Below are 23906 nucleotides of genomic sequence, written 5' to 3'. Positions count from 1 at the left end.
CGATATCTTTCTTCCTTCCACCTCTTTCCCTATCTAGCATTGTTACCCCTTCACTTATTCTAAAATCTAGCATTTTTCAAGGCTCCTCTCTACCTTACACCCTCCACTGGCTCATTTTCCCATTTTCCCTTCCCAGAAACTCAACAATGGGGACATCACTAAATATCCATTGTCCACTCCTGGTGTTAATTTCAATGAGGGCATATTCCCAACTAAGAACATGCTCTGTGGGGACACAGTGGTATTTCTGTGTTTCTCTGTGACGACTCCTTGAGCAAACTCTAGCCAGGTTCCTCTAAGCCCTTTCTCAACTAGCCATCAACCTTGGCCAATAAAGATTTGAACAAACACTAACCTAGTTTCTATCCACTCAATGCCACATCATGATCTTAGTTCCCACTAAAATGTCTTCCTGAAAAATCTCAAGGCTTCCAAAAGAATACTGTTTGTTCTTTTGGAACACCTGAAAATAAGGCCCCATCTCCCAATCACTGTGGGAGAAGAGTCTAACTACTATAAATACCAGACCGAATGGCACTGAAATGAAAACATGTTACAAATAGACCAATACAACAGAATCAAGGGCCCAGAAATAAACCCACGCTTATAGGGTTAGCTAATATTTGACAAGGGAATCAGGAACACTCAGTGGAAAAGACAATCTCTTCAACAAATGGTGCTGGGAAACTGGGTCTCCACAGGTAAAAGAATGAAATTTGTCCCCTCGCTTACAACATTCAAGAAAGTTAATTTGAAATGGATTAGACTTAAATGTAAAACCTGAAACCATGAAATTCTTAGAGGAAAACATAGGGACAAAGCTCCTTGCCAAAGTTTGATGATGATTTTTTTTAGTATGACACCTAAGTGCAAGCAATAAAAGCAGAAATAAACAAGCGAGACTACATCAAACTAAAAATTTTCCATAAGCAAAAAAAAAAAAAAAAAAGAAAAGAAAAAGTCAATATAATGAAAAAACAACCTATGGAATGGGAAAAAAAATCTACAAAACATGTATCTGATAAAGGATTGTTATCCAAAACATATAAAGGACTAATACAACTCAATAGCAAAACAAACAAATTATCCAATTTAAAAATGGACAAAGGACCCAAATAGGTATTTTTCCAAAGAAGAGATAGAGTGGACAACAGGTACATGAAAAGAAGCTCATCATCACTAATCATCAGAGAGAAACACTGAAACCACATGAGCTATCATCTCACACTGTTAGAAAGGCCATCATCAAAAAGACTAGAAATAGCAATTGCTGGTGAGGGTGTGGAGAAAAGGAAAGCTCCATGTACTATGGATAGGACCAATAAAGTGGCATATCCACAATGGAAAACAGAATGAAAATCCCTCAAAAAATAAGAAATAGAACTACTATATGATCCTGGAATCCCATTCTGAGAATATATTCAAAGGAAATAACAACACTGATTTGAAAAGATATCTGCATCCCACATACACAGTAGCATTATTTACAATAGCCATGATATGGAAACAACCCAAGTATCCATCAACGAATGAACAGATAAAGATGTGGCATTTTCAATAAATGGAGTTGGGAAAATTGGACAGCAACATGCAAATGTGTGAAACTAGACCACTATTTCCTACTGTAAAAATTCAACTCAAAATGGATAATAGGTGTAAAATGGATAAAAGATCTTAGATGTAAGACCTGAAACCATAAAGTACATAGAAGAAAACATAAGCAAAACACTTGATGACATAGCTTCAGAGATGTCTTTGCAATTTACATATACAACAGCAAGGAAAACAAACGATAATATAAACAATTGGGCTACATCAAACTGAAAGCCTGATGCACAGCCAAAAAGACCATAATTAAAATGAAAAGACACTCTATGGAATGGGAGAAAATATTTGCACACCACACAAGTAACTACTAAAAATCTACAAAGAGCTCATACAACTCAATAAAAAGAAAAAAATAAAATGACCCAATCAAAAAAATGGGCAGAAGAGGTCAATAAGCACTTCTCCAAAGAAGACATACAGATGGTCAACAACATATGAAAAAATGTTCACCAGCACTTATCATCAGGGAAATGTAAGTCAAAACCACAATGAGATACCATCTCACACCTGTAGGAATGGCCCATATCAAAAAGGCCAGAAACAAGAAGGGCTAGTGTGGAGAAAAAGGAACCCTCTTTACACTGTTGGTAGGAATGTAGACTGGTCCAGTCCTTGTGGAAAGCACTGTAAAGGTTTTTCAAAAGACTGAAAATGGATCTGCCATATGATCCAGCAATTCCACTACTACCTATCCAAAGAACACAAAAACACTAATTCAAAAGGAAACCTGCACTCCTATGTTCATAGTAGCACTATAATTTACAAGGGCCAAGCTACGGAAACAACCTAAATGCCCCCAGACAGTTGAGTGGATCAAGATGTCTCTCTCACACACACACACACACACACACACACACACAATGGAATACTACATCAGCAATCAAAAGAGATAAATTCATGCCATTTGCAGCAACTTGGATGGAGCTGGAAGGGATTATGCTAAGCAAAATAAGCCATAAGGAGAAAGATCAATACTGTGTGGTGTCACTTATACATAGACTATAGAGAAACCAATCAAATGGTCAAAGACAAATTTTAAAACTTACCTTTAAAATCTGACCATAGATCTGAGGCATCCAGAGAGGGAAGAAGAAGGGTGAATATAGGTGCCGAGAGGGCACAATTATGATGAAGGACTATGGGTAATTGGTGGTGGGCTCGCTACAAAGACTGCACCTGAAGGGGGAGATCCTATACTTCCAAAATACTAACAACAATGTAAACCAATGGCACTACAATAAAAAATTTATTTAAAAAAAAAAACATGTGGCATATATATGTATACCTATAGATATGTATTAATCAGCTATTAAAAAAAGAGAAACACCTACCATTTGTCACAAATTGGTGGAATTTGAAGACACTATGCTAAGTAAAATAAGTCAGATAAGAAAGATAAGAAAGATATTACTTACATTTGGGATTTAATACATTTAAAAAACATAAAACTTATTTAAAAAGATCAGATTTGTGGCTGCCAGAGGTGGAAGGAGAAGGTGAAATTGGGTTAAGGTGGTCAAAGGTACAAACTTCCAGTTATGAGATTAAAAAGTACTAGGGATTTAATATATAACATGATGACTAGAGTTACCATTGCTGTAAGAAATGCTATAAGAAAGTAGGTAAGTAGGAAAGTTAAAGACAATAGATCTTAAGAATTGTATGATATATAAGAAAGTAGGTAAATAGGAAAGTTAAGACATTAGATTCTAAGACTTCTCATGACAAAGATAAAGTATATTTTTCTTTTCTTTTTATAGTATCCAAATAAAATGATGGATGTTAACTAAACCAATTATGTAATCATTTCACAATAAATGTAAATCAAACCAGATGCTGTATACCTTAAACTTATCTTATCCAGTGATGTTTGATTACTTCTCAATAAAACTGGGGGGGGGGGCAGGGAATACTAATTAGCAAACCCAGATGAGTTTCACATGAACCAACCCTCTTCCTGCTTTTTGTAACTTTTCACTTTCCTAACTCTACTGAGTTCCCACTCAACCCCTCCCGTTTCCTCATTGCATAGCTCAAAGGTCAGTTCAGTTCACAATGGACAATTTTCCCTGTTGCAGCAGTTACTGGCTGAAGTCTGTCTTTATCCCCGTACTGTCAACTTTGTTGACCTTTGATATCTGCATACTCTGTAGCCCACAGGCATGTGGAAGAGTGCCAGCCAACATGGAATGGACCTGATCATGACAGAACCTCACCAAGTGTCCCACATGCACTGACAGTGCTGACATCACCACTACTAAGCCCATTTTCCAGGTGAGAGACCTGGATCCTGAGGGGGGCATGTCTTGGAGACTGAGCCCACAGTCCCACATCAGCAGCTCCACAATCTCTCTGCTTAGGTTCCGGTTGAAAAACTGGCCCAGTGACTTCAATCCTCCTTGGTCTCTCTTCCACAAAAGGGTAGGAGAAGGGTAGCAGAAGGTGCAGGGCAGTTTAGCTCACTCTGGCAGACTGTAAGCTCAAAACAGCATTTGCCTGAGGACACTTCACATGCCCCTGTCATGTCCTGCTCCACCTGGAAACCCTGCCCACTGGCTCCACTTTGGGTTCAAAACCTTGACTGACAATGACTAGAACACCCTGATGCATTCTAGAACAATTCATTTCCCCACTTAACAACATGCCAGAGTATGTTGCTTACAAAAGCAGCTTTTCTCAGGAAAAGGAGTTCTTAATGATACTGGTTAAAAAGTAAATGAATCTGGGGTCTCCCTGGGGTGCAAGGCGTTAAAACACAGCACTATGAAGCTGTCCGCAGCCAATGCAGCACAATTCCGATCTCCAGCCAGGGAGGTGACCCACATGGTGCAGCAGACCTCTCCTGTCTTGCCTGCTGCTCCCCTTAGCAATATATTTCATACATCTGACTGTTCTGCTCCCCACTCAGTCTCTGGTGAATCTTCTCACCCCCCACATCTCTGGCCGGCACCCCAACTCTTGCATGCATGAATAAATAAATCTTTAAAAAAAATTTTAAAAAATGAATCTACTCAATAACACTGTTTTTTCAAAAGATGCATCAATATTTATTAATACAGATAATTATTCTAAATGCTGGGGAAAATAATTAAATATCCTACCATTTAAGTGTGTCCAGACACAATCACATAGGGAACTCTAAATCAACTGTGCCTGATGGGCTTTTATCAATATGATGCATAAAAATATCTTACTCCAGGGATATAAAAATCAGGAGAACCAGGGCTATAAGCAGCCCATTAGCAAAGTTACCCATAATCATACATTTATTCTAATTCTTCAAGTTAAAATAAGAAAACATTCAAATCATGGAGTTTCAGATTCTTTCCCTTAAGCCCGTCCCAAAAATGGATAAAAAGGAATTTGTTCTGTTAAATGTATTCCTTGGGGTAATCGATAATTTATGATGTTGCATCAGCCCCAGTGCTAATGATAAAGTATGACATCAGCCTCACAGAGTCTCAAATGGCATATGACAAAGTCCAGCCTCATAGAAACAAAACACCCTGGCTATGGAAAACAATTTATCCAACAAAATGTTAAAATTTGAGCACTCTGAAGCCATGAGCACCACCAGCCAGATAGGAGGAGAGCTACCAATTCTTGGGAATTTGTTCAGTGCATCGGAACCACATGCCAGGTACTACTGTGACCCAGAGTGTTTCAATGGTGATGACTAACGGAAGTTCACAGTTCATCAACATAAAGAACAATGGAAATCACCTGATTCTTTGAGTGAAAATCAACATTTCTTTATATCTTCCATTTCACACATGGCTTGGAGGAGGTAATGATGTGATTGTTAATGAAAACGGTTACAGAATATTTTACCTAGCTAAGAGTCAACAAAAAGTTCAGTCCATAAAGTTAGATTGATTGCTCAGGTATCCACATGTCCATCAGACTCTGAAAAATGTGCCAAAAGAAAATGGAATTAAATTCTAAGCTTAAGAAAATCAACAACTCTCAGGGACACCTCACTCAGGGTGTGAGTATCCTTTAAAACCAAAGGCAGCAATGCAATTGTATGGGGAATATAAAAAAAAAAAAAAAAAACCAAAGGCAGCAAAGTAAAGGATGACAGGGACCTGATGACTCTTGCTGGCTTCCTGGAAGGAGGCGAGAAGAAAAGACAGACTCATCATTGCCACTGTATCAGTTAGCTGAGCTTTCAAGGAGCATTGTGATCTCCTAGCCCTCACAGAACTTTCCCAGCTGTCTAGCATGGTCTCCTGGTGACAGGTAGGCCCTAATATTGCTTCGAAGCAGACCCAAAAACTGTTGATAGTTCTTGTATAATTATAATCCGAGGGGAAAACTACAGGTCAGCCTCCATGTGGAGGGATACATTTTTCCTTGGAAGCAAAGAAATGATTGCAAATTCACAGATTGAAAGTTTACACTTAAGGACTGTACAGATTTAGCAGCTGCAGCATGCCACCTTTGCATAAAGAATACTGGCACAGCCTCCTCCTGTCTGATGGCATTTTCTAAATCCAGAGGGAATTTGCATTTCACTAGCTAGACTTAAAAATGTACTGTTTAAAAAGTGATTCTTATGTCATTTTAAATGCCATAAATATCATAGTTTTTCAAGCCTGAGAATTTATGTACACGTATGGTATGCTTTAAGAAATCAATAAATGAAAACTAAATCTACAGAAAAATTCATAGAAATTTTGTGGTAGAGATAATGACAACAGTGCATTATGACTTAACCAACCTTTTTGCCACCAACACGATTTTGACTTGGGGTAAGAGAATCTACAGTTGGCAGCAATTAGATTTTTCTTCTTAATGTGTAAAACAAAGCACCTTTTTCTTTCCAAGATCTCTTGTGACCTCTAGTGGTCTTCTTTAAGAAAGTCAAATCCATCATTTCTAAATTACTATGTTCCATTTTAGAAACTTAAAATGGGTTTTGGAACTATTTTGAAAAAGTTTTGGAACTATTTAGAAAAAGTCATGATTTTTGAAAGTTACAGATGACTTTAAACCCTAAATGACCTCAAAGTACATTCTGAAAAATAGAATCCATCACAGGAATCTCCTTCAGATGGGTGAACTTCAGAGAATGTCATGTGGGCCACTGACGGGAAGGATCTTCAAGTTGGAAAATTCATCATTGGGGTCAATAAAAATTTATTTACTGAATGTCATATAATAGGCGGGCTTTACTGATAAGACTAAATAGGCCGATTTTAAGTTTGTTTTACTTGAAAGTTATTTTACACAGTGTAGGGCCAAGGATTGTGTGTTTTCATAGACCCATAAGCAGTAAATGCATAACTGCTGGCCACATAACACCAAATGAGTCTCCTCAGATATCCTGTCCTACAAATTACATCATTAAGGGGAAGGACAGACTGTCAACATCTCCAAATGAAGTAATGCCTGTGGGTATTACCCAACAATCTCATCCAAGCCATAATCACCCAGTAAGAACTGGAAATTCAAAAGTTCTTTCATAAGGTAACTGTCAGAGTAATACTTAGATGACAAAATGTACCCCTCCAACCTTACCTAGCTTTTCGAATGTGCAGCTGAGGGTAATGACTGTGCCTGTGACATATATGCACAGCAAAGTCCTCATTATATTTCAGGCTCGGAACAGTCCCCACTTGGTCAAACACGGTGATGAGAGTTGAGCCTAAGTTACAGAGACAAAGAAAGTGGTCTCATTTTGTCATAGTAAAATTTAGAACTTCAGAAAAAAATGTAGCTTCCCTTCTAAGTTGTGTTTTGTTATTATCAAATATGTACATTATACAGTTAGTACCTGGAGAGGAGACCATTCTTACTTCCCACTCCCAAAGGTATCATTTTAAGAATGAATTTCCTATATTAACGACTGGGGACACCTGTAGTTGAGTAGGTCTTACCTAAGCTCATGTAGGATGGCACTATGAGAAAGATGAAGTGCAATTCTGGCACTGCCTTAAACACAGTCCTGGTAAGAAAAAGACAAGGGGGTTGGATGTTAATTTAAAAAGCACCCCCATTAGCTGGCACCTTATTGAGACAAATGCTGTCACTAAAAAAATGAAGGGTTCATGAATTCGCATGGGCTTCTTTGCTCCCTGTCTGCAAAGGCAAGAACATATTCAATGCCATTTCTTTATCTTCTCTACTTTTCCTTGGATTCCACACAGCCCCTTTGCTATTTATCCCATGGAGGTAAAGAGAATAAAGGGTGCCATATTCACACAGCACACCAGATTTCTGCTAATATTAACCTTTGACCTGGCATCTGGATAGTCTGGTGTGACATTACAAAGCGACTTGAAAGCTGAGTCCACCACCCCCAAATGTCTGTGCAGGCTGTCAAAGCACATTGCCATCCATCAGTAGACCCTACGGTCATATTTCAATGTGCCATATAATTCAGGATGCTTCTGCAGCCTATGTTAATAAACATTTCCAAACACTGAGGAAAACTCTTTTTAGAGACATTCATGCCTATGATACTTTACTCTTCTCCTACTTTGCTCTCAAATCCATTTCTTGAAATGGCTGTAACTACCTGTTTGCTTAAAATGATGGAAGTTAAAGATTTTTGCTGAATGGTGTGAGGAATATAATAAATAGATTGTTTTCTTCTAGGATTATTACTGCAATTCAACATAATAGCTTAATATAGCCATAAATTACAAGCAAATTAAACACCTCAGAGAATTTCATGTCCTTTAAAAATGTTTCAAAACTATCCACATGGTCTCTTTCATGTCATTTTTCATTAATATGTCTTATCTGTGGTGCCACAGTAAGCCCCAAATGTCACCATGTGCAAGTCCTAGTCACTCACCGAATAATCTCTTTGCAGCAGCCAACAGAATACTCATCTACAGCAACAAAAAGGTGCATGAACAATGTGTTCAGAGGCTGCAGAAGGAAAAAAAAAAAAAACATAAAGGCTGAGTCAGCATTTGTCTGAATGGAATGGAAGGGTTTCATGGCAGCCTAAGACACAGAGCTGCCTGGTGTTTAAGGATGATATTTTATGTTTAAAGTAATGAGACACTCAGGCAGCGTTTGAGCCACCTCACTGACCCCATTCGCTGCCTTCTGTCCTTCTAGTTCAGAATTATTGTAGGAAACAAGAATCATAAATGAATCCAGCTTACTCAGCCCTTCCTCCTGCCCTGGAGATGGGGCTGTGGGCAGGGAAGCCCCTGTAGGGGAGTGAAATCGATTATTAACTCAGTAGTCCTGTCCTCAGGGTGTCCATGCCAAGTGAAAGACAATCACACTTTTCCCGGGGCTCTTGAGTTAGCAGCTGCTGCTCTATTCAAGTGACACGAGGGGAAGATTTTCTTATGAATTTGAAGGATGGAAGGCAGATGCCACATTATGAATCCAATGGCTTGTTTTGTTCAGCATTCCCAGAGTCAGAATCAAATATTACTCTTGGGACACAGAAAACCTGGGAGCTGAAACTCTAAGAAACAAGATTCTAACATGAGTTTGAGGCAAAATTTTTGGAGTTTTGAAAGAGCTTTGTCCCATAGCTTCCAAAGACTTTTTAAGTTGTCTAAAGAGTAGACAGCTATTCTATATATCCACATATCTATCTGCCCAATTCAGTACCCTGTGATTACAGGAAAACTTTCCAATTCTGGAAGTACTGCAAATGTGAGGTGGTTAAGTGATGAGGTTAGGCCTTGCACCTATAGCAGGACAAAAGACTGAGGTGTCTGTTTCTTGTTTTACAGCAATTTTATAGAAGGCCTTGGGTTACCATTAGCACATTCATGTGCCTCGGTCTGTTGGATGGTGTGTGCCTAAAGAATAATCAGAATACTATTCATGAAATGATGAGAAAAGAATCATGAGTTTGGTTCATGTACTTGAAATCTCCCAAAATAGAAACAGAAATTCCAAGTCTTAATAACGTTGGGGCACCCACTGGCTTGATAATGCTAAGAGTGGAATAATGAACCAATCCCTGGGTTCTTCTGGTCTAGATGAAAACATTAACATAGGACATACTTGTAGGAGACAAAGACCAGATTTATTTATTTGTTTGTTTGCTTGTTTGTACATTTATTTTTAAATGTTCTTGTCATTTTTTTCATAATATAGGATTTCTCCCCTCAGGTGTGGTCACCAAAGTTTCCTACCACCTGTGTGCCCACAATCCTCTACCACACTCCACCATGCTCTCCTTTCCCCCTGCTCCATATTCTCCCCCTCTCCCTCCCTTTCCCTTCCTGACTGTCTCAGATCTATTGTCTACTTTCAAGCATCAGTTTTTTAGTTTGTCTTTGTCTGATCCTTTGTTTGGTTTCTCTAGATTCCACATATAAGTGAAACCATCCAGTATTATCTTTTTTTTGTAGCTCACCTCACTTAGAATAATCCCTTCCAGCTCCATCCATGTTGCTGAAAAGGCATGAACTTATCTTTTCTGATCGCTGAGTAGTATTCCCTTATGTATATATACCTTATCTTCTTGAATCACTCATCTTTTCTGGGACATTTAGGTTGTTTCCATAGCTTAGCTATTGTAACTAGTGCTGCTATAAGCACAAGAGTGCAGGTTTTCTCTTGAATTAGTGTAATTCAAAAGTGGAATTGCTGGGCCATGTGTTATGTCCATTTTTAGTCTTTTGAGGAATCTCCACACTTCTTTGCAGAGGGGCTAGAAAGAATATTCACAGTCGGGTCTCCCCTGGTGGTCCAGCGGTTGAGCGCTGGGCTGAGAAGCTGCCTGCAGCCTCTGCAGCGCTGGTTCGATCCCCGGTCGCCAGGGAGGGTTCCACATGGCGCGACAGTCCTCTCCTGCCACACCCTCTGCTCCCCTCAGCAGTGTATTTCGTCAGTCTGCCTGTTCTGCTCCCCACTCTGGCTCTGGTGAATCCTCTCACCCTCCCGCGCTTCTGACTGTACCCAGTGCTTGTATAAATAAATAAATCTTAAAAAAAAAAATTAAAAAAAAAAAGAAAAGAATATCCACAGTCTACATTTCCACCATTGTGGAAATTTCCACCCTCATCAGCACTTGTTGTTTCTGGTCTTTTTGATATGGGCCATTCTCACAGGTGTGAGGTGGCATCTCATTGTGGTTTGATTTACATTTCCCTGATGATAAATGCTGATGAACATTTTTCATATGCTATTGGCCATCTGCATGTCTTCATTGGAGAATGCATGTAGCCTATTTAGCTCTTTCATCCCTTTTTGGATTAAATTGCTTTCTTTTTGTTGAGTTGTATAAGCCCTTTGTAGAGCTTCAATATCAATGCTTTACCAGATGTATGGTGTGCAAATATTTTCTCCCATTCAGTAGAGTGTCTCTTTGTTGTGGTCACTGTCTCTTTCACTGTATAAAAGCTTTTTATTTTTACATATCCTGGTTGTTAACATTTTCCTTGATGCCCGAAATGAGTCCACAAAGATGTTTCTAAGGTTTATATAATGGAGTGTTTTGCCTGTTTTTTTTTTTTAATACATTTTATGGTTTCAGGAAAGGCCAGTTTTAAAAAATATATACAGAGAACTTAAATTCAGAATATAAATTCTGAAGTAAATAGGGCAAACCAAGGGTTTATATCCTGTGCTACAAGGACTGGGACATCAAGGAGAGAAGGGGTTTCACATGATGATTAGGGGATTTTTCATGACTTCACAGGACAAAACCTTGCCTCTATTAGTTTCGCCAATAAAAAAGATCAGTTTCTGGAGTTAGTACTAAACGTAGGCATTGTGTATTTTTAAAATAATGTTAACAGTTTCCTCCAAGACCTGCAGGGTCTTCATCAAACTTAACTTCACATACCAAGATGACTCACTGGAAAAGTCCTACCCTGGATATCTTGACAAAAACCTTTCTAAATAGTTTTTGGGAGTACAACCATATAATAACAGGAACAACAATGACACCAATATAAACACCTTCCGTGTATTAACTCATCTAATCAACTCCACAATAATTTAACATAACAGCTACTTTACATTCTGAACAAGACTAGCTCTGCAGCTTTTTATTTGGCTGGTTTACTTTCAAGTTCTGTCTTCCTGGTTTCCACAGCTATGTTAAAGCAGAGCATTCCTGTGAAAACTTTCATAAGTTGAAATGGCACAAAGCAAAGAAGCAATAACCACTCCTTGATATGGAAAAAGTTGAGCATTTTAAGGTCCAAAAAAATAACCTCCTAACTCATACTAAGTAACACATAAACCTAAAATAACACTAACAGACAATAAAAGTAGGGACGAGAGGGAAAATACACAACGTGTATAAAGGAGTGCCCAGGGAAAATGTTGGCTGGAGCCACTCTTGCTATTTGGGGTAGTGCTGCCTCTAGAACAAATTCTGCAAAATCACTCTGAATACTGTTTCACAGTTTTCCTCTTGTTGTAAAGTGAAAATCTTTTTTGAATTTTTTTTTTTTTTTTGCTATTGAAAACAGGTACTAACATAGGTCTACCATAAAAGCAAGGTGGCATAGAGCAAACTTTCAAAAAGTAGCATGTAACTTTTCTAATTCAAGATTCATTCTTTAGCTTTAAAATAAAAATCATTACTTCAGTTGCAAACACCCTAAGGAGAGATAACATATTAAGACTTAAGGCTATATTTATTATATTTTTTAAAGATTTTATTTATTCATCTTTACATGGAAGATCCGGGGTATAGACCAGAGGTACGAGGGAGAGAGGATTCACCAGAAACAGAGTAGGGAGCAGAACAGGCAGATCTACTGAAATACACTTCTGAGAGGAACAGCAGGTAAGATAGGAGAGGTCTGCTGTGCCATGTGGGTTAGTTCCCTTGGCCAGGGATTAAACTCAGGACGCCCAAGAGGGCTGTAACAGAAGGCCTTCACTGTGGCAGTGCTGAGACATAACCCCTAGGCCACCAGGGAGGCCCCAAGACTTAAGGCTTTATACCAATGCTGTCCAAAAGAAAAATAAGCCACAAATACAAGTCATTCGTGTAATTTTAAGTTTTCTTCTAGACACATAAGATAAACAGGTGAAATTAATTTATTTTAATATATTTGATTTAACCCTAACAGATTCAAATTATTATTATTTTCACAAGTAATCAATATAAAAATTAATGAGATACTTTGCATCCCTTTTTCTACTGAGTACTTGAAATCTGGTATGTGCTTTGTGCTTACAGCATATCTCAATTCAGTCTAGTCACATTTCAAGTGCTCAGTAATTCCATGCAACTGACTGGTGGCCACTAAACTGAACAGCCCAGTGCTAAATTGTTTATGGAAGGTAGTTTAAAAAGAAACAATCTTAACAAAATATAGGTAAAACACTACAAGACATACATCGCAATAACATCTTTAAAGACTCATCACCCAAAGCAAAGAAAGTCAAGGAAAACATAAACACCTTGGATTACATCAAATTGAAAAGCTTCTGCACAGCAAAAGAGACATTAACCCAAACAGAAAGTTACCCCACTGATTGGGAAAAAATCTCTGGAGTCAAATCAGTTGACTCCAGTCAACTGATAAGGGACTGATCACAAAGATATACAAAGAACTCACATGACTCAACAAAAACAAAATAAACAATCCAGTCAAGAAATGGGTAGAAGAACTTTCTGAACAATCCAGTCAAGAAATGGACAGAAGAAAAGATGTTTCTCCAAAGAGGAAATGCAAATGGCCAACAGGCATATGAAAAAATGTTCAGCATCCCTTATCATCAGGGAAATGCAAATTAAAACCACAATGAGATACCACCTTACACCAGTAAGAATGGCACACATCAAAAAAACAAGCAACAACAAATGTTGGCGAGGGTGTGGTGAAAAAGGAACTCTCCTACATTGCTGGTGGGAGTGCAATCTGGTGCAACCACTATGGAAAGTTGTCTGGAGGTTCCTCGGTCTACTAAAAATGGAGCTACCATAAAACCCAGCAATTCTACTCCTAGGGATCTACCCAAAGGATACAAAAACATTGATTCAAAAAAACAACTGTACACCTTTGTTTATTGCAGCACTATTGACAATAGGCAAAACCTGGAAATAACCCAAATGCCCAAAAATAGATCACCGGATCAAGAAGATGTGGTACATATACACAATGGAATATTACTCAGCAGTCAAAAAGATAAACTCATGCCATTCTCAGCAACGTGGATAGTACTAGAAGGAATTATGCTCAGTGAAATAAGCCAGAAGGAAAAAGAAAAATATCAAATGGTTTCACTTATGGCAGGAATATAGGGGAACCAAATAAGACATCAGTGTAAAAAAATAACAGCTTCAAAACACAACAAAGCAAAAACAGACAATTATAAATCAGAGACATCCTGCAGGGGAGATGGAGGGAGAGGGATCAGAGGGAGGGAGGGAGGAGCACAGGGGACTGAGGTGACAGTACACGGTGCATTGGTGAAGCTCTGTGGGAACTGTACCCGAGGGGGTGGGGTAAAACAAATATTATTTAAAAATGAGCAATGATGTTGGGCCTCCCTGGTGGCACAGCAGTTGATCTCTGGGCTGCAAAGCTGCCTGCAGCTTCTGCAGTGCCAGTTCTATCCCTGGCAGCTGGCGAGGGTCGGACATGGCATGACAGACCTCTCCTGCCACGCCTGCTGCTCCCCTCAGCAGTGTATTTCGTCAGTCTGCCTGTTCTGTTCCCCACTCTGGCTCTGGTGAATTCTCTCACCCTCCTGCGCTTCTGACTGTACCCAGTGCTTGTATAAATAAATAAATAAATCTTTAAAAAAAAAAAAAAGAACAATGATGTAAAAAAAAAATTAATATAAAAAATAAATAAAAAGAAACAATCTTAAAAGAACAAAGAGGGAAAGGATTTATGAATAATGGTATTACTCTATAATTTTTCAAAAGGTAAAATCATGACCCTAATTCAAATAAAAAATTAACACAAGTCACATTTATTCAGTCCATCAATTAATGAGGAAACCAGTGAGATAACAAAAATGATTCATCATATTTGAAGAGCTGGACACTCAGATAATTTAATGAAGGAATGTTAGAATAAGGTTGCTGGGTATGATACAAAACAGCTAATGTTCTCTTGGGCCATGAACCATAACATGTTAAGCTCTCTCATTCACTAGAAAGAAATCATTTACATGTCAAATAAACACAAATCTACAAGTGGATCTCTGTTCTACAGAATTGTACACAGCCCTGTCTAAAGAAAGCCAATCAAAGGTACCACAAGCATTAGACAGAGAGAATTCTTTAGGCCTATTTTCAAATTTGAGATAACTTTCTGACAAAGATACCAGGGTAGACGGGTGTTGGGGTAGGGAACAGAGAGGACAGATACCATTTGGCAGAATAAAAACTGAATAATGTGCTGGTGTGTGTGTATGTGTGTGTGTGTGTGTGTGTGTACATGCATGCATATATGGGTAGTAAACTCATTCATGCATTCAACTTTGGGAACACTGCTGAAATCCAATAGCAAGAAAGCATACCGCCCAAAGCCTTCATACCAACCACAGCCCTCTTGATCTCTACAGAAAGTGGGGCCAGTATGTTAGGCCAAGGGCAGGGAAGCTCAGATGTGGCACCAGTAACTAAGGTCCCACTTCCCTGATAACTGATGGCTGGTTCCCATTAGTCAACAGGTTGTTTCATGTGTCCTCAGAGAGAAGACATCAAATGAGCCTGAGTCCATGAGGGCATTTGAAAATTATAGAACGCAATGTGAATCTGAAGCTCTGCTGTCATTACAGGGGCAAATTTGTAGATGGCAGGGACTCTCCCAGCATAGCAAAGATTTTGGATACCAACACTCAGAGCACAGTGTGGAGACCTGGAAAGCACACATTGACATTCCGAATAATTCCTGCCTCTCAGTTCTCACCAGCAGAGTGACCTGGATCTTACCAACAGTTGACTTCCCTGGTTTTCCCCTGCTCCCCCCCCCCACTTTCTATATCCTCTGGATTTACTATCTTGGATCCCCCATTCCTCCCACCAGCTAACTTCATTTCTAAGTGTCATAATGTCATAAACTTTATGTTGCACTGTTCAGTCTAACAACTGAAAAGACACATATACAAACGTAAGATCATGGTGGTGACTGCTTACTGTGCATGGGATTTCACTGTCCAACTCTTTCATCAGAGACACCCAGGTGTCCTGCTTGGCAACATTCCAGTTGGGATAGTCCATGAAGGTGGCCTGGGCCATGATCTCCTCCCTATCATTATGGAGGGTCACAGCAAGGTTTGCCTTTTCCCTGTGGAAATAATTAAAATTGTGAAAAGTGGGAAGAGAAGATAACACTCTCCCTCATTTGGCTACTGGAGCTCAGCAAACTCTGCATAATGCATGGCAACCTATGGTAGAGGTGGGACCAATGTGGCAACAACTCTGGGAGTTGTTCTAATGTTATCACGACTTCTAATGTTATCAATTAAATTTGTATTGAAAATTACATTTCAATAGAAAGGTGTCCTTTTTATGATCTTAAATATCTGCTATCCTTCCCTTAGAGACTGGCTAGGAAAATCGTTTGACTACAAAGTTTTCCTTATCCTCTCCATGTTGCAAACTCCACTGTGTTTGCCAAACTCAGAAAGTTAGTGTAGAAACAGAAACTACTGTGCCTGTTTCCCTGGGACAGAAGGAGCACTAGGTCATGGCACTGTCAGTGCTAAAATCAGAAAAGTCCTAGACATATGGTGATGAGTTGGTCACCTATGCTCATCAACAAAGCTAAGAGTTTAGCTCCATCCTGTCAGCATTCTTAATGAATTTCCACAATCCCTAAGTCTATATCTTTGGGTTAATTAAATCTTATCACCTGATCCAGCTGCAGAAATGGAGACCCTGAGGGGTCTTGCTTAAGCTAAATCAACACAGTGAGTTAATAAAAACAATAGAAGAGAAGATTTTCCAACTCTCACTCTGGTGGCTATCCCAAAGAGATATCTTGATAGTTCCTCCTAATTACTACCCTATTATGTGGCCATCATGACAGTGAGAGCTATGACTTAAGAGACAGCACATAGTCTACTACACAGAGGATTGCTTGTATCTATTCATTTTTTTTTAAAGATTAATTTATTTATACACGAACCGGGGTACAGGCCAGAGGCATGGGAGGGTGAGAGGATTCACCAGAGACAGAGCAGGGAGCAGAACAGGCAGACTGACGAAATACACTGCTGAGGGGAACAGCGGGCGAGACAGGAGAGGTCTGCCATGTCGCTTGTATCTATTTAAACTGAGATGCAGCTTTCACTTTCTTGGCTGATAATCTTAAATTGAGAAAAAAGATTTAAATGTTCCTTCAAAGAACAAAGAAGACAGAAGTTACCCATAACCCCATTAAAAGGACAAGGAAAGAAGATAGTATGTATATAACTGAAGGAAAAGAGACAATGGAGAGAATAGAAAGCATGTATATGTGTGCTTTCCAGTTGTATTTTTATTGCAAAGGCAATGTATCACCAGTGCAAAAATTGGAAAATACTCACAAGCAAGAATAAATTTTTAAAAAATTGAGAAGTTACTACCAGCTCCCATTGATAACCGATTCCTGTCAACATTTTGGTGTCTCTCTTTCCAAACTTATCTTTTGTTGAGGGTAGCTATACAATGAAATGTACTGTGTGTCTTTCTAAATGAAATCAAACAACCCATACTATTTGTAACCTGCTTTTTCTCACTTGACAGCATATCATTTTGCTAGAGCTGATCACCAAAAAAGTCTCTCACACATGCACTATATGTACTTATTTTTTTCTTCATCAGTTTACTTTTGGCTTAAGTATTATAATAGGAAATTTGTATCACTATATTATAAACAGAAAAATCAGAGACCCTTGCTGTAAATAGAAAGTAACACTAAAAATAAAGATGAAATAGTTGAAACAAAAATTGTTCCTTATTGTTATCAAATCAAATCACCTTGGGAACTGCCAGAGTTAAGGGAATTTGGGGGTAATACTATGCCAGGGTTGTCCACCTCAGCACCTACATCCACCATCCCTTTTCATAAGAAGCCATACCCCTCCCTCAATCATGAGGCTCTCCACCATGGCTGTACTTGGCCCAAGGGCCCTAGGCAAGCACTACAGCAGACTTCCCTGTGTCTGTGTATACAGTATCCATTAGCAGGAGCATGCAGCACCCCATAACTTCTCCTGGCTGATTCATTGAAGCCCCTAACTCTCATTCCACCATTGCAGAGACTACTGCCAGCTCCTGTCCTGTGGGCTGTTCTGTCCCAGGCTTCACGCTTAGCCTCACTCTAATTCAGCTGAGAAAGTTCTGGGACACAGGACAACCCCCTTCAAGAACACCCCCCAACATCAATGATGATGACAATGGTGGTGGAGAGGAAGTAGGCAAGAGCTAAGACAGGGGAGCCACCATCCCCTCAGGGAAGCATGGGAAATGTATTCCTGGAATCCCAATTTAAACTTGAAATACATTTATCCGTGGGAACCTAGGATGGTTGTTGGGTTCTATAGTACAATTAGCATAGTACTATACTGCACAGACATTATTGATTAAGTAGACTTTTGTGGGTTGGTCTGGGAAGCCAGCCACAGACAACTTTGTTTCAGTGGGAAAATACAGGACAATTTCCAAATGGCTGAGTGTAAGAAGTAACTTTTATAGCATTATCTGTTTGCTGTATAATTTCCACTTCTTATTACCTCCTAGCCATTAGATCCTCTCTGTAGACAGATAAAAATCATCATGGGAGCAAAGGAGAGGAGGAAAAAGAGGGATAAGGCATGTTTTCAAAAGCTGGATTTTAAATTATCTGCTGTAATAAGCCAAATTCAAACCAGAAGAGCCCCATTCAGTATATCTATATAGAGAGATATAGATATATACACACATTTATATATTTAAACATACTATATCAGACAGAGAAGAAAAACAGCATATAATTTCACTCATAGGTAGTATACAGAGTAATCAACAATTGAATGAACTAAATAAAACAAAAATAAACATTTAGGTAATAAAATCAAATTTGTGGTTACCAGAAGGGAGGGATGAAGTGAGAGTAAATAAATCAGGTAAAAGTGATCAACTATATGGTGAAAGACAGAATTGAACTTTTATGGGTGAACGTATGTAGTGTATACAGATGTTGACTTATGATGAACTTCTGAAGCATATGTTCTATAGCATTATATATAAAGTTACAATGCAATGTTGTGTCAATGAAAAATCATTTAAAATACATATTTACATGTAATATATAATTTCTAAATGCATTTATATATATACACACACATATATATTTCACGCAAAATATGTTCAAGCTAAAAGATGTTATCCCTCAATAGAAATCAGTCCTTTTCATTAGAGTAATGTCTCATTTATTTAATTGGTTTAGGGAATTTTCCAAGTACAGCCAAAACTCATTTAACTTAACTATACTTGATGGAAAGCTTGGTGAAACGTGTCCCCATTTTCTGCTTTGTTAAGCAGCATGAATGAAACAGAACTCGGAGTTCCCTTTGTGTCCACTGCACACTGAACACAGCTGGCTGTGGTTTGCATCCCCTCTACCCACACTACAAACTCTGCACTGTGACATCTGGAAATGACGATATCTTTTGTTAGTTCTTTTCCTACTTAGCTGCTGTGCCCGAACTGCTCATTTTCTCCCCTAAAATTCAGTAGGGTTCTCAGGTAACATCAGTTTTATTTATTCTTGCATCATTGCAACTGAGAGAGCCATCAATAAAATGAAACTGAGTAAACCAGAAGCTACCAGTTTTAGAAATGTCTGTAAATCAAGATTGGCCTTCTTGGGGGACCGGAGTTGCCTAATAAGAAAAATGAAAGATAAGGGCTTTCAACTACAAGTTGTTTTGGCAGACCCAGGACATTAAAGGAAATGTAAATTTACTTTTACTTCTGGAAATACACTGGTTTCTAAGGCAGGTTGCAGTCTTTTGGGTTACAAGAATCCCATTTTAACTCCTACTACTCCTCTCCCACATCAGCCTCCTTTGGAGGCTGCGGAAGAAATGGTGATCATTCGGACAGCCTAATAATCATCCACCCTCCTGCTTAGGTAAACTACTCAGGTAAACTTGTTCTTCCTTGGGAAGAACCAGTCAGAATTACACATTTGTCAACAAGCTGTGGATTTAGAATTTATTTACATAAAGGAGTGTTTTCTATTATTCTGCTTGAAGGAAGTTTCATTCAGTTGGGACAAACCTAATCCTTGTATTTTGGTACAACAGGCTTGTTAAGGCAGTTGGGCCTATTCTATTAGTGGGAGCATTTAAAATTACTGATTCAATTTCTTTAATGGGTTTCTGTAACATTTTAGTTAACTTTAAGAAGCTTCATTGTCTAGAAATTTATACTTTTCAATTTTTCAAATTTTTTGGCATGATGTTTTTATACAGTTCTCTAATCTCTTCAAAATCCAAAAAGCCCCAGAAACCAGAACTTCATCTTAGAGTTTAGTCAGTAGCAAAATTGGACAGAAAGTGATATGGGGCTATTCGAATATCACAATATTTTGTGTGAGTTTATAGCGAGCCATGAAGTACTTGGGAAATGCACAGAATTAACTTTTAAAACTCTGCATTCTGAAACACAACTAGTCCCAAGGAACTGTGGCTCTCAATAGCCTTTGAGCCTTTTATCACCTGCTTAAGCTGCAACGTCTGTATTTATGCTCTTTTAATACTATTTTTTTATCTGAGTCATTTTCTTGTCAAGAGTTTATCCTATTTTTTAGCCTTTTTAAAGAACCTACTTTAGAATTCGGTAATCTTCTACTGAATGTTTTCTATTTCATTAATAGATATGAGATAAATTGCTCTCAACCCTTATTTCCTTTATTCTGTTTTTTTGTTTGTTTTGTTTGTTTGTTTGCTTGTTTTTTGAGTTGATTTAACTGCTATTTTTCTAACTTAGGGGTAAAATCAGAACATGAATTTCAGGTCTGTCATCTCTTCTACTGTAAGCAATTAAGGTTTTAAGTTTCCTCGAAGACCAGCTGTTTGTTCATCAATTTCTACATATTAAATTAATCCAAATCTAGTTGCTGCCGCCTCCACTTTTATTTGCTCATGATTCTATAGGTTAAGATTTCATTCAGGAAACATCAGAGCCATGTGCTGTAGTGAACCTCAAAGACAGATATTTCACTCACAGGTATTACACTTCAAAGCAAGGGTGGTTCAAACAACCAGTAGCTGTTGAACAGCTAACCCAGGGCCTTGCTTCTTGCTATGCGCTGGGATCACCAATTCTCCACATAATATGGCCTTTCAATGTGGTTTCTCCATGTTCTCTCTCTAGTAGAGTAACCAGACTTTCTATCTGGAGGCACAAGGTTCCCAGTGGCATAATATTGATGGCTACTGAGTATGGCTGGAACTGGATGAGGCAGGAGAGGCACCCAAGTTTCAAAATTGGAAATGGCACTCATTCTCATGCTGGTGCAGCATTGGTACCTGGGAGAGAGAACCCAAATGTCTCACATACCTCACCCTATGTGTTTATTATAAACACAGATAATATATGAATTAAGATATCTTCATTCAATTCAGTGTATTCCAATTTTCATTTTTCTTTATTGACCCATGATTTATTTTTTAAATTCATTTATATTTGCATTTTAAAATAGTATACATAGTTGTTTTTTAATTATCTTTTGGCAACTGAGTACTAATTCCATTGTTCAGTGGTCAAAGAATGTGTTATATATGATTCTAAACAGTTAGGCTTGATGAACTAAGAGGGAGTCAATTATTATACATACTTCCATGTACACTTGAAAAATTATGTATTCTTTAATATTGGACACACTATGTCCACTAGAACAAGTTATTATATTGTGTTCATGTTGAAATCTTTTATATTTAACTTTGTTTGCTCAATCTCCCGTTCAAGAGAAGCATATGAAAATCTCCAATGAGGCATATCTATTTTATCTTTATTATTTATCTTATAGTTCTGTGAGTTGACTGGGCTCAACTAAGCAGTTTTTACTTGGGTCCTCTCATGTGATGGCAGTAAAATGGTGGCTATGACTGGAGCCATCTGAATAATCAATATCTAAATTGGTTCACTCACAGCAGTTGATGCTGGCTATTGGCTGGGAACTCAGCTGAAGTTATCAAAAAAGCAACTGCATGTGACCATGTTACTTAATGCTTAATAATATGTCGTCTAGGTTACTGAGAGGGAGTGGTCCCAGAGCCCCAGCAGGAGTACAAGACTTTATATGACCTACACTTGAGATCATTCAGTGTCACTTCTGCTGGTTTCTATAGGCTACACAGGGCCAGGCCTGAATCAGTGAGAAGGGACTATACAAGGACATAAATGCCAGGACACGCAATTCATGGAGTAGGGGAAGGTCCCTTTGTATATTAGCTACCACTCTCCTTAAATAATACCTTAAGAGTCCTTTAAATCTAATCTCATGCCTCCCCAAATTACATGCCATTTTTGTACTTAGATAAGTATTATTTATATCTTATAATTTACTATTTATAATTACTATCTATATTAAAAGTGGTTGTTATTGTTTTATATGTTAGATTTTTCCTTAGATTTACCACTTTGCTCATATTTTTATTTACTTTCCTTTTTATATCTTAATCTTTCCAGCTGAGTTTTTCTTTTGCCTAGAATATGTTCTGAGGAATTTCCTTTATTCAGAGAATATTGGTCTATTAACACAGCCTGAAAATGTGTTCATTTTTCATTTTTCCCTAGGTATTAAAAATTGTATCACTAGGTAACAGTTCCAGGTTGATGTCATTTTCTCTCCTATATTGCAGATAGTCCACTATTTCCTGGCTACCATTATGATAGTGAGAAATCATCTATTAGTCTAATCTGAAATTCTTTGCAGGTAATTTGCCTTTTTTGCTCTGGTTATTTTTCAGATCTTCTCTTTAATTTGGTGTTTTGCTGTTTTATTATAATGTACTTAGTTACAGATTTTTCTGTGTATTTATCCTGTTTGGGATTTGTTGGGTTTTCTGGATCTAAGAGAAAAACAATTCTAGAATGTTCTGTATCATCATTTCTTCAAATATTGACTCTTCCATTATCCTTCCAGAAGTCTATAGAGAGAACTTTATATGAAATCAGAAACTTCAGAATAGCAGGAAGCAATGCCACTTCCTCTGAGAAGATTTTGCCACATCCTAGAAAGCTTGTGCTTCCTATTCTGATCATCACCACTTTCCTTCTTATCCTATTGAATAGGCTTTTTATCCACTTCCTATTATCTCCTTCTAGAAATCTGATTAGTTCTGATTCCATTAGTTCCATTCACATATTTTATCTTTGTCTCCATGCTGAATTCTGAATAATTTATTGGTATTGATCATCCAGTTCACTACTCTATCTTCAACTGTGTCTATTATGTTATCTAACTCATTCACTGAGCTTTTAATTTCAACTATATTTTATGTTAGTTGTCTGACTCAATATCTGAAATCTTTTTTTTTTTAAAGATTTATTTATTTATTTATATAAGCACTGTGTACAGACAGAAGCAGGGGAGGGTGAGAGACTTCAGTAGAGCTAGAGCGGGGAACAGAACAGGCAGACTGACAAAATACACTGCTGAGGGAAAGGTATGGCAGGAAAGGTCTGCGCGCATGGCAGGAAAGGTCTGGCATGGCAGGAAAGGTCTGCGCGCCATGTGGGACCCTAGCTGTCAGCCGGGGATCGAACTGGTGCTGCAAAGGCTGAGGTAGCTTCACAGCCCAGTTCAAATGCTGTGCCACCAGGGGAGGCCCTATCTGAAATCTTTAAAGGTCTGATTTCTGCTGTATATTTTTGTTACTGATTTGCACAAATGGCGTGTTTCATTGTATGTTTGTGATTTTTATTTTTTTACTGTGATCTCTTTTACCTTGGAACTTCACCTGTATTATGTAAGTACCTTCAGACTTGATTTGCACTTATTTCAGTCTGTCTACTGGAATACTAACATGTGATGGCTTTTAATAAAATTTTTTTCCTTTATTTTCTTTATTCAGTCTATTAGTAAACTAACTCATTTTTGTTTATCTAAAAATGTACTTATTGAGAAGAAGTTTTGAAGCTTCTTGGGATCACACAGGTAAGTAATACAAACCTCATATCAACAATGCTTATAAATTCTTGGGGAAGGATTTTATTCCCCTTCATACTATGCTAAAATTTAAACAAGCTAGTTTCCTTACTGTCTACTTTACTCAGTGAGTTTATATTATATTCATTCTTTTTTTTTAATAGATTTTTTTTTTAATAGAGGCATGTTTTATTTATTTATTTGTTTGTTTGTTTGTTTTGTTTATACATGCACTGGGTACAGTCAGAAGCGCGGGAGGGT

The 23906-nt window shown here is 38.1% G+C and overlaps 1 protein-coding gene across 1 annotated transcript in view; it reads right to left on the bottom strand.

Moving 5' to 3' along the window:
- The window catches only part of CFAP61 (cilia and flagella associated protein 61), a gene marked incomplete at both ends in the record, with an annotated part of 275048 nt that overhangs the window by 249744 nt on the left and 1398 nt on the right, over positions 1-23906 (bottom strand). The window contains 4 exons of the mRNA XM_084247720.1: positions 7132-7258; positions 7491-7558; positions 8414-8490; positions 15656-15806. Of these exons, the coding sequence (XP_084103846.1) occupies positions 7132-7258; positions 7491-7558; positions 8414-8490; positions 15656-15806 (423 nt within the window). The remainder of the gene's footprint in view (positions 1-7131; positions 7259-7490; positions 7559-8413; positions 8491-15655; positions 15807-23906) is intronic.

This window comes from Talpa europaea (assembly GCF_964194135.1).
Source record: "Talpa europaea genome assembly, chromosome: 11".
Lineage (NCBI taxonomy): Eukaryota > Metazoa > Chordata > Mammalia > Eulipotyphla > Talpidae > Talpa > Talpa europaea.
Note: the sequence above shows the minus strand (reverse complement) of the source record. Positions and strands in the feature narration are given on the sequence as shown.